General features: G+C 32.9%; 2 protein-coding genes across 2 annotated transcripts in view; both read left to right on the top strand.

The window, feature by feature from the left end:
• The window catches only part of LOC127738501 (protein Mo25-like), a 33,464-nt gene extending 23,633 nt beyond the window's left edge, over positions 1–9,831 (top strand). Inside the window, exon 8 of the mRNA XM_052249787.1 lies at positions 5,754–9,831. Within this exon, the coding sequence (XP_052105747.1) occupies positions 5,754–5,936 (183 nt within the window). The 3' untranslated portion in view covers positions 5,937–9,831. The remainder of the gene's footprint in view (positions 1–5,753) is intronic.
• LOC127737070 (uncharacterized) lies at positions 8,980–14,815 on the top strand. The gene is made up of 3 exons (XM_052247601.1): positions 8,980–8,989; positions 11,673–12,824; positions 12,948–14,815. Exons 1-3 carry the CDS (start codon positions 8,980–8,982, stop codon positions 14,813–14,815), a joined length of 3,030 nt encoding a protein of 1,009 aa, XP_052103561.1.
• The last annotated feature ends 113 nt before the right edge of the window (positions 14,816–14,928 follow it).

Raw genomic sequence — 14,928 nt, forward strand, 5'->3', positions numbered from 1 at the left:
ACTGAAATGTGTATGACTTACGAGTATTTTTACTCTTTAGATTTTTTGTGAAAAGAGCCGCAGTATCCAGGGCAAAATTTTAAAAATATTTATTTTCATTTTTCCGTATTTTACTGATAATTGGACTTAGTTTCTTTAACACTTAATTTTCAGATTCAGCCTGAGGTTAAAGTTTTTCAGTCATCATTAACTTTGTCAAACCTTCATGGAATTATATGAAATTTGGACAGAAGCTTTTTAATGACCAAAATACAGTATCCAGAGAAAAAATTTTGAAAATAATTATTTTTATTTTTCTGTATTTTACTGATAAATGGACTTAGTTTTTTTTACAATTAACAAGTAGATACAGTCTGGGGTTAAAGTTTGTTACACATCAAATACTTTGTCAATTCATAGAATTTTAGGAAACTTTTTTTATGATTAAGGGATAATGTCTGAAGCAAACTTTTGAAAATATATTTTCATTTTCAGTATTTTTCTGATAGATGGACAGTCTTGGATTAAAGTTTTTTGACATGATAAGTTTGTTAACCTTCATGGATTGTTATGAATCTTGGACAAAAGCTAATCTTCAAGACAAAGAAATAGCATCTAAAGAGAAAGTGATATTTTTTTTAAATTCTGAATTTTTTTATACGCCCGTTTACGGGATGCATTATGGTATACCGTTGTCCGTCGTCAACATGTCGGACATTAACTCAAAAATGCTTTCACCAATTTGCATAAAACTTTGGTGAATTGTTTATATCTATTGACGTGAGCTCCTTTTGTTTTTTATAAAATTTAGATTTAACATTTCCGAGTTATGGGGTTTTATTCATTAAAAAAAGGGTGATTTTCCAATTTTCGGACAATAAGTCAAGAATGCTTTCACCAACTTGCAAGATAATTGTGGTGAATTGTTTATATCTATTGACATGAGCTCCCTTTCGATTTTTATAAATTTTAGATTTTACGTTCCGAGTTACAGGGTTTTATTCATAAAAAAAGGGGGGATTTTCCAGTTTTCGGACAAAAACTCAAAAATGCTTTCAGCAATTCTTATGAAACTTTGGTGAATTGTTTGTATGTATTGATGTAAGCTCCCTTTTTTACTTCATAAATTTCTAATATGACATTGAGAATTAATTGAACTTTATTTGTTTATAGTCTGACAACAGATATACTAAGTATTGCACAACAGCAAGAAATCTTTAATTGAATATAAATTCAATTCATATAACCAATTTCAAGTTCTTCGACTACATTTAATCAGAAACCTATAATATGTCAAATATTAAATTACAATCCAAATTCAGACCTGAATCAAGCTTGAATATTGTGTCCATTTTTGCCCCAACTGTTCAGGGTTGGACCTCTGCGGGCGTATCTAGCTGCGCTCAGCGAAGCAGTTTTTATTGATGAATGGACTCCCTTTTTAAGTCAACATTACACTTTTACACTGACAGCAGCAATCATAGGCGAGACACAGGGTTCCAGGGAACCCCTTACAAATTTTTGGTCAAAGCTAGCAAGTTTTCTTTATGATGTCAGTTATACCAATACCAGAAATAAGTCAACTATGGTTTATTTGTCAATGTTTATTTTCCATGATTATGTCAGAATCTCATTAACTATAAGTAACAAGTCAACTATTTTGTTTGTATAAAATCATTGTAGGGTATTCATGTCTGTTACACAGGGTTCATTTGACCCTGACCTAGTTTTCATGGATCATTTGTGATACCTATAGTAAGAAATTGCTCCAAAAAAATATCAACATTAAATTTGGTAAAGTAGGTGATGCACACTTTTTATCATCACTTGACATCCATCTGTTTTCTTTTACAAAAATCTTCTCTGAAACTACTGGCCAAATTGAACCAAACTTAGCAACAATCTTCATTGGAGTATCTTTTTTAAAAAAATTGTCTGATGACCCCACCTGCCAACCAACATGGCTAAAGATAGAACATAGGTGTAAAACACAGTTTGGTCTATTATCTTGAAAACTATATAAAGCTATAGATAGAGAAATTCTGACACACACACAATCATTCAGATTGTTGAGATCCAACTGCTATCCATTTATATGCAAACTGTCAGACGACTTATATATGTGTTATTGTCCTATAATGACGATTTTACCCATTTTTACGTTTTTGCCTATTATCTTGAAAACTCTAATAGATAGAGAGAAACTTCAAATAGTAAAAAATGATCAGCAAGACAAGATCTACAATAATAAAGCATTGCCAAAATCGTCAGTTGACTTCTTGTCCTTAAATAATGATTTTTACCAATTTTTATACGACCGCAAAAATTGAAAATTTTTTGGTCGTATATTGGTATGACGTTGGCGTCGTCGTCGTCGTCGTCGTCTGGCGTCGTCCGGCGTCGTCCGAAGACACATTGGTTTTCGCACTCTAACTTTAGTTTAAGTGAATGGATCTCCATGAAATTTTACCATAAGGTTCAATACCACGAAAGGAAGGTGGGGATTGATTTTGGGGGTTATGGTACCAACAGTTAAAGAATTAGGGGCCAAAAAGGGGCCAAAATAAGCATTTTTGTAACTTCCAGACAATAACTTGTGTGTAAGTGTATGAATCTCTCTGACATTGTACCACAAGGTTCCATATCACAAAGGGAAGGCTGTAATTGATTTTGGGGGTAATTGCCTCAAAATTTTAGGAATTAGGGGCCAAAAAAGGGGCAAAAAACAAGCATTTTTCTAGTTTCATGACAATAACTTGTGTGTAAGTGTTTGGATATTTCTGAAATTGTACTACAAGGTTCCATATCACAAAGGGAAAGCTGGAATTGAGTTTGGGGGTAATTGCCCGAAACGTTTAGGAATTGGGGGCCAAAAAGGGGCCAAAAATAAGCATTTTTCTAGTTTCCAGACAATAACTTGTGTTCAAGTGTATGGATCTCTCTGAAATTGTACTGCAAGGTACCATACCACAAAGGAAAGGCTGGGATTGAGTTTGGGGGTGATGAATCATAAGGGGGTTCAAAAAATTTGGGGGGGGGAATTTTTTTTTTTCTTTTTTTTTCTTTTTTTCCTTTTTTTTTTCTTTTAAAATTTTCCATTTTAAGTTGGTTATTTCTGATTTATATTTAAAAGCAAATAATAATGATATGGTAGGAGATACACACCAAACAGGATGTGTAAATTATTATATAATAAGTATTGTGCAATAGCAAGAAATTTTCAATTGCACAGTATTGCACAATTGCAAGAAATCTTCAATTGCACAGTATTGCGCAATAGCAAGAAATCTTCAATTGCACAGTATTGCGCAATAGCAAGAAATATCCAATAGCACAATATTGCGCAATAGCAAGAAATTGTCAATTGTACAGTATTGCACAATAGCAAGAAATATTCAATTGCACAGTATTGTGCAAAAGAAGATACTTCGTATAAATTGCTTATTTCTTGATCAATTTCAATGGGGTTTTATTCTTGAATTCTTGGGGTTCTTTAATTTGCTGAATCTAACCGTGTATTAAGTTTTTGGATTTTGGGCCCCGTTTTTAAATTGGTCCACATTGAGGTCCAAAGGGTCCAAAATTTAACTTTGTTTGATTTCATCAAAAATTGAATTATTGGGGTTCTTTGATATGCCGAATCTAACCGTGTATTTAGATTCTTAATTTTTGGTTCTGTTTTCAAATTGGTCTACATTAAGGTCAAAAGGGTCCAAAATTAAACTTAGTTTGATTTTAACAAAAATTGAATTTTTAGGGTACTTTGATATGCTGAATCTAAACATGTATTTAGATTTTTGATTATGGGCCCAGTTTTCAAGTTGGTCCAAATCGGGGTCCAAAATTAAACTTTGTTTGATTTCAACAAAAATTGAATATATGGGGTTCTTTGATATGCTGAATCTAACCATGTATTTAGATTTTTGATTTTTGGGCCCCGTTATCAACTCAGTCCACATTGAGGTCAAAAGGGTCCAAAATTAAACTTTGTTTGATTTCATCAAAAATTGAATTCTTGGGGTTCTTTGATATGCTGAATCTAACCATGTATTTCGATTTTTTATTTGTGGACCCGCTATCAAATTGGTTCATATTGAGGTCAAAAGGGTCCAAAATTAAACTTTGTTTGATTTCATCAAAAATTGAATTATTGGGGTTCTTTGATATGCCAAATCTAACCGTGTATTTAGATTTTTAATTTTGGGTCCCGTTTTTAAATTGGTCTACATTAAGGTCCAAAGGGTCCAAAATTAAACTTAGTTTGATTTTAACAAAAATTGAATTCTTGGGGTACTTTGATATGCTGAATCTAAACATGTGTTTAGATTTTTGATTATGGGTCCAGTTTTCAAGTTGGTCCAAGTTGGGGTCCAAAATTAAACTTTGTTTGATTTCAACAAAAATTGAATATATGGGGTTCTTTGATATGCTGAATCTAAACATGTATTTAGATTTTAGATTTTTGGCCCAGTTTTCAAGTTGGTCCAAATTGGGGTCCAAAATTAAACTTTGTTTGATTTCAACAAAAATTGAATATATGGGGTTCTTTGATATGCTGAATCTAAACATGTATTTAGATTTTAGATTTTTGGCCCAGTTTTCAAGTTGGTCCAAATTGGGGTCCAAAATTAAACTTTGTTTGATTTCAACAAAAATTGAATATATGGGGTTCTTTGATATGCTGAATCTTACCATGTATTTAGATTTTTTATTTTGTGGGCTCGCTATCAAATTGGTTCATATTGAGGTCAAAAGGGTCCAAAATTAAACTTTGTTTGATTTCATCAAAAATTGAATTATTGGGGTTCTTTGATATGCCAAATCTAACCGTGTTTTTAGATTTTTAATTTTGGGTCCCGTTTTTTAAATTGGTCTACATTAAGGTCCAAAGGGTCCAAAATTAAACTTAGTTTGATTTTAACAAAAATTGAATTCTTGGGGTACTTTGATATGCTGAATCTAAACATGTGTTTAGATTTTTGATTATGGGACCAGTTTTCAAGTTTGTTCAAGTTGGGGTCCAAAATTAAACTTTGTTTGATTTCAACAAAAATTGAATATATGGGGTTCTTTGATATGCTGAATCTAACCATGTATTTTGATTTTGGACATTGGACCATAATAGGTAAATTAAAAAAATTGAAGTTCTTAGACCACATTCTTTCTGTGTCAGAACCTATGCTGTGTCAAATATTTAATCACAATCCAAATTCAGAGCTGTATCAAGCTTGAATGTTGTGTCCATACTTGCCCCAACTGTTCAGGGTTCGACCTCTGCGGTCGTATCAAGCTGCGCCCAGCGAAGCATTTTATTTGTGTTATTATTATTTTGTATAATCTAACTAATTTGATTTGTTAGATCAAGTCACATGTTTAACACTTTTTTCATAGGAAGACTGAAAACTGCAGATAGAAAAGTGATATTGCGCAGTTATTTTTAAAATATCTAATAATTTAAATCTAAAAACCTCAATCCTTTGTGACACAATCATGACAACCAATCAAATGAATTTCTGCTCTATTTCAGATATATTGAAAATAATAATTGTAGCATTTGTATGAGGTCGATACGAGGATATGTCTACCTAAAGAAGTATATCAACCTCAGACTTTGTCTTTAGTCAATGTACTTCTTTCAGGTCGATATATCCTTGTATCAACCTCATACAAAGGCTTAATTGTATATATAATATTCTACCTGAATTCCATTTACTACATATTCAGGCAATTAGACTTCAAAGAAAGTTTTCTTTATATCATCATTTCTTTTGCAGGTGTTTGTAGCAAATCCAAATAAACCAAAGCCAATATTGGATATATTACTTAGGAACAAAGAAAAGCTTGTTGACTTTTTAACGAAATTTCACACAGAACGATCAGATGACGAACAATTCAACGATGAAAAAGCATATCTTATTAAACAAATTAAAGAGCTTAAATCAGTCGATGAGTCATAGTATTCAGTGTTGTGTAACAGGACAAGTGTGCTATAATGTTATATGAGTTGTCTCCCTTCTGATGACTTCTTTAGAATGGAAGGAAGATTTACTCTACAGTTGTAATATATATTTCATGTTTTATTGGACACATAGTGCTATATGTATTTAACAGTCAATCTATTTTCATGTATAAATGTATAAAGTATGAAAATTTGTTCTGTATGAAACACCAAATTTTTTTATATAAAAAATTGCTAATTGCAATAGGAAAAAAATTTGGAATTACTTGCCTGTTGTAGTTAATAGAAAACAAAGTTCTGATTAAAATAGAGGTATCCATATGCTGAATCATTATTTTTATCCCATTTTTTATCTAATGTTACAAATAATTTCTGTTATACAGAATCGAAATGAAAAAAAAAAATTGCCAAAAAGCAGACAAAACAGAAAAAAGACAATCCTGGGTTTCTGTGATTTTTAGTTCCATTTATATAAGTCAATATTAATTGTAATCTTTATTATTTTTGATGTACTTTTGAATTCATTAAACTCTTGGAACACACTATTTTTTCTGCACATTTACAACATATTGATATAACTCAAAGTATTTATTTGTCTATCCATTGTACATCATTTTCTCTTAAATTTCCTGTTTTATTTGAACAGTCTTAGTTGGAATGTTTCTTACAGCATCTCTGTAAATTTCTAATCACAGTAGTTAGTAATAAATGAATCTAATGAATTCTGCTATGTAAAGAAAATATTAAGTTCTTAAAACTGATGACAGTGATGTGTACTAGACATTTGAAAAATAAGGAAACCGACAATCAAGACTTTTCAGTCTTCATGGTTATTGTAACTCTTTTATTGCTTAATTTGATATTCATTTAACCCAATCCATTTTCATTTCCCCACTGGTTAACTATATGGCTGTGCTTGAGGACTATAGTGCAGTTTACATGACATTTTTTTTTGTTAATTGTCCCAGTCTAATTGATAAAAAATAATATCTTCCATACGATTGATTCAGATTTTAATATGGGTTAACTTCATCTGCAAAATAAACTCTTGATGAGACTGTTCCATCTGTCTTTTATCTGTTTGGCATTTTTGAATACAAGGAAAGTTTACTTAACTTGATTATGATTCATTTAACATCTACCTGCTAAAACAAGGTCTACATAAGACCCAGACCTTTATTCAAGTTGTATGTATATCCCTCTAAAACCTGAAATGAGAGCCTCTAACAACTGCCTTGAATAAAACATGTGTATTTACATGTATGGATATGATGCATTTGGTGATCAAGTCACATTGCCTGGCTTACAGCACTTTCAGTGCTTTTATTTCTTAATAGTTCACTTCTGTCCATAATCAAATATTTATTTGAATTTTCTTCAATTTACTTCCTGACATTTTTATGAGAATAACTACTCATGCATGAAAAATTCCTTTGAGATTTCATAGCCTTTCATGTGATATGCATGATTGAATGTTATAGAGAGAATAATTTTGTGATTATATTGAATATAATGGAGCAAAGTGTCACTCTGGTTCTTTTCCTTATATAATTTATATCCAGCATTGTGTCCTTTCATGATTGTATGTAAACTAATTAAATTTGGACATCAAACTTCAATTGACAGTGACGAAATAGTATTTCTGTAATTTTACACGGGTCATAATACAGTATATAATCAATTTTGAATTAAAGTTTCACATTTATAATTTATAACATATTTATATAATCAATACTCCATCCTAATTGATTCCATATTCCCAAGTTAGTTTTAACATATACCATTTAATATGAAAGTTTAGCTATTATCTATATGATTTCATCAAACAGGCGATATTTTAATCAGATATGTTAATGTTTCTGTTTGCTGTTTTGGTCATTAATATAAAATGCAGGTCATAGTTTGTTTTTATAATGCAATATTTTTAAGTTTATATGCCGAAGAGAGTTCCCTTATATCATGTTGTAATGTCATTCCAAAGAATTTTTTCAAATTAAAATTATACTTTCTTAAGGTGCATTGATTTATATATATATTCAATTTTAATCTTGCTGCATGCAGTCTTTGAGTAAAGATTGAAAATACATTGTGAAATTGTCTCAATTATCCATGAAAAATGTTGTTTTTTTAAATTATTTTTTGGATAGTCATATGCTAGTAAATATTTCTTGAAATTTTGACTTCAAATTTAATACATATCAAACCAAAGAAATTTCTAATTAACCAGATTTTATTTTCTTTATTTAAAAACCAAATAGATGGTTTACCTTCTAATAATAGTATCATTACTATGTTATAAAAAAAATGTGAAGTCATATTTCATTATTTGATTTCGTAAAAAAAATTACAATTACATAAAAAAAAATGTTAATCATTTCTTATGATAACTTGTATATAACTTTTAACTTATTAATCATAAAAAAATAATTTCCCAACCAAATTATTATTACTGTAAGTTGGAAATGTTTGTGATTGATTTATTTTCAAAGATGTAGTTAGTTCATAAGAAATTATAAACAAGGTAATTACATAGAAACTATAAAAATACAAAAGCACAAAGATCAAACTGTTTTTTTTTTATCAACTATTTCAGTTGTTGCATTTTTGAAAAAAGTTATTCTTTTTTGTGATTTTTATTCTCTCCTGTACAAATTGTTAATAAACTTATTGTCAGAAGGTGAAAACATTGTTACATTATCAATATCTTTAAAGTTTACCAAATTTATAAGTGCAATTGGAATATATAATTTATATTGATTACAAATAAGTATTATAAGATGAACTTATTCACTCAATTTCTTCTGCTTCTTTTGGATATGCCACTTTCCATTTTTTATAAATATTGACTCTTTTTAAGTGTGTAAATATTATTACGTCTGTCACTGCCAGCGACAGTTTTTCATCTTGAGCTAATTTCTTCGTCTATATGGTCACAAACTATGTATTCACTATTTTTAATCAGATATGATTTATGTGTTAAATTTTCTTGTGTTGAAAATTTATCTTTATATGTAGTGTTAAAATCCATTTATTTTGAAGGAATGTCAAGTTGTAAGTAATTGTACAGTATATTTGTATCAAATGTCTTCAGTGAAACAGGATATTTACAATGTCAATTATACTGGTGATGTATATAGCAGAATGCAATTTTTTTCTTATTCAGTCAGATCCATATCTTTTTGTAAACAAAAAATCCTAACAAGAACTGTGTCGGCAATGTTTTACTTTTTTTACCAAATCCTTAAAATCTACTATTGAACAAACCCTTATCTCAAACTAGTTATATTTGTCCTAATACCTTGAGAAGGATAGATCCATTATATGTTAAAGAATATTATTTTTTTTATATTTCTATGATATAAGTTTTAGTTCACACAACATTTTCTGGAAAATCTTCATAGACTCATTACTCATGTTCAAATTTTTTAAATCTAAATGCATAAAACATCTGTTTGTGTCCAAAAAAAAAGATGATACAGAATTATTTATAGCTTTACATTAGTAAAGATACACATAAATCATTGCATGTGGGAAAAGGCAATTGGCATAATTGAAACCTTTCAAAGATGAGCTAACTTTTTCCTATTGAAAAAATGTAACATGAATCAGATGCTTGACATGAATTGACACTTTTCTGGAGAGAGTTGCAACTTTTTTATCACTGCAAGCAACTCAGTCTGTAATATTTTATTCTTAATTTAAAACTACATAGAAGAAGTATATGTATATATTGTTTCAGTTCTGAATGCTTTTGATATTCAGGTGGTGACTCCATTTTGTTTTCATATAACTGTCATTGAGAGCAATGAATTGTGGGATGTTAACACTGTGATCAAGTAATGAACATAAGTGAAACATATATATTCCATCCATTAAAAATATTTAAAAAAACAGTTTTTGTGATATTTTATTGATTTTTGAGGTCATATTTATGACAGTAAAATTCTATATAGTCCTATGATTGAAAATATTTCTTACAAGGACATAGCCTAGAATAATATTGAGAGATATTGGTATTTCTATGTCTTAAGATCATGCCTTCAAAAATGCCTGAGGACATCTATATTCATAGGACTTATTCATGTCCTGAGGTGTTATAAAGATACATTGGTATTTTCTTTGCCTTAGGCCATGTTATCAGAAGTCTCATAAGGCTGATCGATGTCTTAGTGTGTTATTTTTCGAAGATAATAATATTTCCTTTACTTTAAACCATACCATCTAAAGTGTCCTGGGGGTGTATAAATGTTGTAATTTGTTATTAGGAGATACAAGTATTTCCTTTTACTTGGACAATGCCATCAAATGTTTCTTATGGCTGATAGATGTCATAGCCAGTAAGGGTATTATTTATAGAATCATGTAGTGTTTAGCAAATGAAAAAGTAGCTAAGGATAAAGACATACTGCCAGACTTAAGGGGCTATATTAGTATCAGTATAAAAAACATGGATTTCATCAGCAAAAATTCTCCATAGCTTGTTGACTTCTACTTGCAAAGTTTAATCAGACAATTATTTTATTGACCCTTTATAGTTGATCTATTTCACATGACATTGTAAAAGATCACCTTACTGCGAAAACTTGATATTGGTTAGTGAACAATTAACATGAGGTATTCAGATATCCATTTCAGTCATATATTTTCAAATTATAATGATTCTGTAGACCTAATATAATTGACCTCTTACATAAAGTAATTCAGCAGCTGAACTAATTATGAAAATGTTACATTTTCGAAAAAAATGGAAATGAGTTAGAGGTCCGGTAAACCCTGTCAGATGGACATGTGATTAATATTATAATTTTTAAAAGAACACCTATTATTCTCAGTAACTGAAACTTATCACATTGCGAAAAGTTAAGTTGATAAATAAACTATGAAAATTAGGTCTAATTCAGGTGAACTTAGAGGAAAATTTACCAATAACAATGGTTCTCTAGATCAATTATAATTTATCTATATCTTTGGATGTTGGTCAATGTACCATGAAAAAAGTTTAGGTCTGGTAAACCCTTTAATGATTTCCGACACCAAATACATGATTGATTGATGTTTGCTTTATGCCTCAACAGCTCAAAAAGGCTATAACATGCTACTTTTATTATTCTTCCCTTAGTTTATTTATTTTGTGTTTACATTGTATCATAGGTCAAATTTATTTGTTCAGTGTATGTTCACTGGTGTTAATATGTCCTTTGATTGAGTTAAGCTATTTCAGTTGATATTTTATAGTGTCTTTCTATGTTGTGATGTTACACTAATGTTTCAGAAAAAGGGTGAAGGTTTGGTACCATTAAATTGTTTAAACCCGCTGCATTTGTTTGCACCTGTCCTAAGTCAGGAATCTGATGTTCAGTAGTTGTTTTTTGTTGATGTGGTTCATAAGTGTTTCTCTTTTCTCGTTATTTATATAGATTAGACTGTTGGTTTTCCCGTTTGAATGGTTTTACACTAGTAATTTTTGGGGCCCTTTATAGCTTGCTGTTTGGTGAGAGCCAAGGCTCCGTGTTGAAGACCGTACTTTGACCTATAATGGTTTACTTTTATAAATTTTGACTTGGATGGAGAGTTGTCTCATTGGCACTCATACCACATCTTCTTATATCTATATATATATTGTGACGAAATACAGATATTTATTAATATTTATTAAAATTTCTAACAACTTACTAAAAGTAACACCTTGAATATTATTGATGGTTTTTTTCTGTCTTTGGGCTATAATCAATAGATCAAGGACAACAGACATATGCCGGAGTGAGAAGGATTAGACCAAAAGGCAAAGCACAACAGACATATGCCGGAGTGAGAAGGATTAGACCAAAAGGCAAAGCACAACAGACTTATGCCGGAGTGAGAAGGATTATACCAAAAGGCAAAGCACAACAGACATATGCTGGAGTGAGAAGGATTAGACCAAAAGGCAAAGAACAACAGACATATGCCGGAGTGAGAAAGATTAGACCAAAAGACAAAGAACAACAGACATTTGCTGGAGTGAGAAGGATTAGACCAAAAGGCAAGGAACAACAGACATATGCCGGAGTGAGAAGCATTAGACCAAAAGGCAAAGCACAACAGACATATGCTGGAGTGAGAAGGATTAGACCAAAAGGCAAGGAACAACAGAAATATGTCGGAGTGAGAAGCATTAGACCAAAAGGCAAAGCACAACAGACATATGCCGGAGTGAGAAGGATTAGACCAAAAGACAAAGCACAACAGACATATGCCGGAGTGAGAAGGATTAGACCAAAAGGCAAGGAACAACAGACATATGCCGGAGTGAGAAGCATTAGACCAAAAGGCAAAGAACAACAGACATATGCCGGAGTGAGAAGGATTAGACCAAAAGGCAAAGCACAACAGACATATCCCGGAGTGAGAAGGATTAGACCAAAAGGCAAGGAACAACAGACATATGCCGGAGTGAGAAGGATTAGACCAAAAGGCAAGGAACAACAGACATATGCTGGAGTGAGAAGCATTAGACCAATAGGCAAGGAGCAACAGACATATGCTGGAGTGAGAAGGATTAGACCAAAAGGCAAAGCACAACAGACATATGCCGGAGTGAGAAGGATTAGACCAAAAGGCAAAGAACAACAGACATATGCCAGAGTGAGAAGCATTAGACCAAAAGGCAAAGCACAACAGACATATGCCGGAGTGAGATGGATTAGACCAAAAGGCAAGGAACAACAGACATATGCCGGAGTGAGAAGGATTAGACCAAAAGGCAAGGAACAACAGACATTTGCCGGAGTGAGAAGCATTAGACCAAAAGGCAAGGAACAACAGACATATGCTGGAGTGAGAAGGATTAGACCAAAAGACAAAGAACAACAGACATTTGCCGGAGTGAGAAGGATTAGACCAAAAGGCTAGGAACAACAGACATATGCTGGAGTGAGAAGGATTAGACCAAAAGACAAAGAACAACAGACATTTGCCGGAGTGAGAAGCATTAGACCAAAAGGCAAGGAACAACAGACATATGCTGGAGTGAGAAGGATTAGACCAAAAGACAAAGAACAACAGACATATGCCGGAGTTAGAAGGATTAGACCAAAAGACAAAGAACAACAGACATTTGCCGGAGTGAGAAGGATTAGACCAAAAGACAAAGAACAACAGACATTTGCCGGAGTGAGAAGGATTAGACCAAAAGACAAAGAACAACAGACATTTGCCGGAGTGAGAAGCATTAGACCAAAAGGCAAGGAACAACAGACATTTGCCGGAGTGAGAAGCATTAGACCAAAAGACAAAGAACAACAGACATTTGCCGGAGTGAGAAGGATTAGACCAAAAGACAAAGAACAACAGACATATGCCGGAGTGAGAAGGATTAGACCAAAAGGCAAAGCACAACAGACTTATGCCGGAGTGAGAAGGATTATACCAAAAGGCAAAGCACAACAGACATATGCTGGAGTGAGAAGGATTAGACCAAAAGGCAAAGAACAACAGACATATGCCGGAGTGAGAAAGATTAGACCAAAAGACAAAGAACAACAGACATTTGCTGGAGTGAGAAGGATTAGACCAAAAGGCAAGGAACAACAGACATATGCCGGAGTGAGAAGCATTAGACCAAAAGGCAAAGCACAACAGACATATGCTGGAGTGAGAAGGATTAGACCAAAAGGCAAGGAACAACAGAAATATGTCGGAGTGAGAAGCATTAGACCAAAAGGCAAAGCACAACAGACATATGCCGGAGTGAGAAGGATTAGACCAAAAGACAAAGCACAACAGACATATGCCGGAGTGAGAAGGATTAGACCAAAAGGCAAGGAACAACAGACATATGCCGGAGTGAGAAGCATTAGACCAAAAGGCAAAGAACAACAGACATATGCCGGAGTGAGAAGGATTAGACCAAAAGGCAAAGCACAACAGACATATGCCGGAGTGAGAAGGATTAGACCAAAAGGCAAGGAACAACAGACATATGCCGGAGTGAGAAGGATTAGACCAAAAGGCAAGGAACAACAGACATATGCTGGAGTGAGAAGCATTAGACCAATAGGCAAGGAGCAACAGACATATGCTGGAGTGAGAAGGATTAGACCAAAAGGCAAAGCACAACAGACATATGCCGGAGTGAGAAGGATTAGACCAAAAGGCAAAGAACAACAGACATATGCCGGAGTGAGAAGCATTAGACCAAAAGGCAAAGCACAACAGACATATGCCGGAGTGAGATGGATTAGACCAAAAGGCAAGGAACAACAGACATATGCCGGAGTGAGAAGGATTAGACCAAAAGGCAAGGAACAACAGACATTTGCCGGAGTGAGAAGCATTAGACCAAAAGGCAAGGAACAACAGACATATGCTGGAGTGAGAAGGATTAGACCAAAAGACAAAGAACAACAGACATTTGCCGGAGTGAGAAGCATTAGACCAAAAGGCAAGGAACAACAGACATATGCTGGAGTGAGAAGGATTAGACCAAAAGACAAAGAACAACAGACATATGCCGGAGTTAGAAGGATTAGACCAAAAGACAAAGAACAACAGACATTTGCCGGAGTGAGAAGGATTAGACCAAAAGACAAAGAACAACAGACATTTGCCGGAGTGAGAAGGATTAGACCAAAAGACAAAGAACAACAGACATTTGCCGGAGTGAGAAGCATTAGACCAAAAGGCAAGGAACAACAGACATTTGCCGGATTGAGAAGCATTAGACCAAAAGACAAAGAACAACAGACATTTGCCGGAGTGAGAAGGATTAGACCAAAAGACAAAGAACAACAGACATTTGCCGGAGTGAGAAGGATTAGACCAAAAGACAAAGAACAACAGACATTTGCCGGAGTGAGAAGGATTAGACCAAAAGGCATTTGTATACAAGATACCTAATATCCAGTTCTTCCACCTTCTAAAAAATGAAGCTTTATACAAATATTATACACTGCCCATGGCATGAATAAACGCATTTCAGAGGTCTAACCTGCAGACAAAGCAAAGTTACA

Source organism: Mytilus californianus, unplaced genomic scaffold (assembly GCF_021869535.1).
Source record: "Mytilus californianus isolate M0D057914Y unplaced genomic scaffold, xbMytCali1.0.p SCAF_4, whole genome shotgun sequence".
NCBI lineage: Eukaryota > Metazoa > Mollusca > Bivalvia > Mytilida > Mytilidae > Mytilus > Mytilus californianus.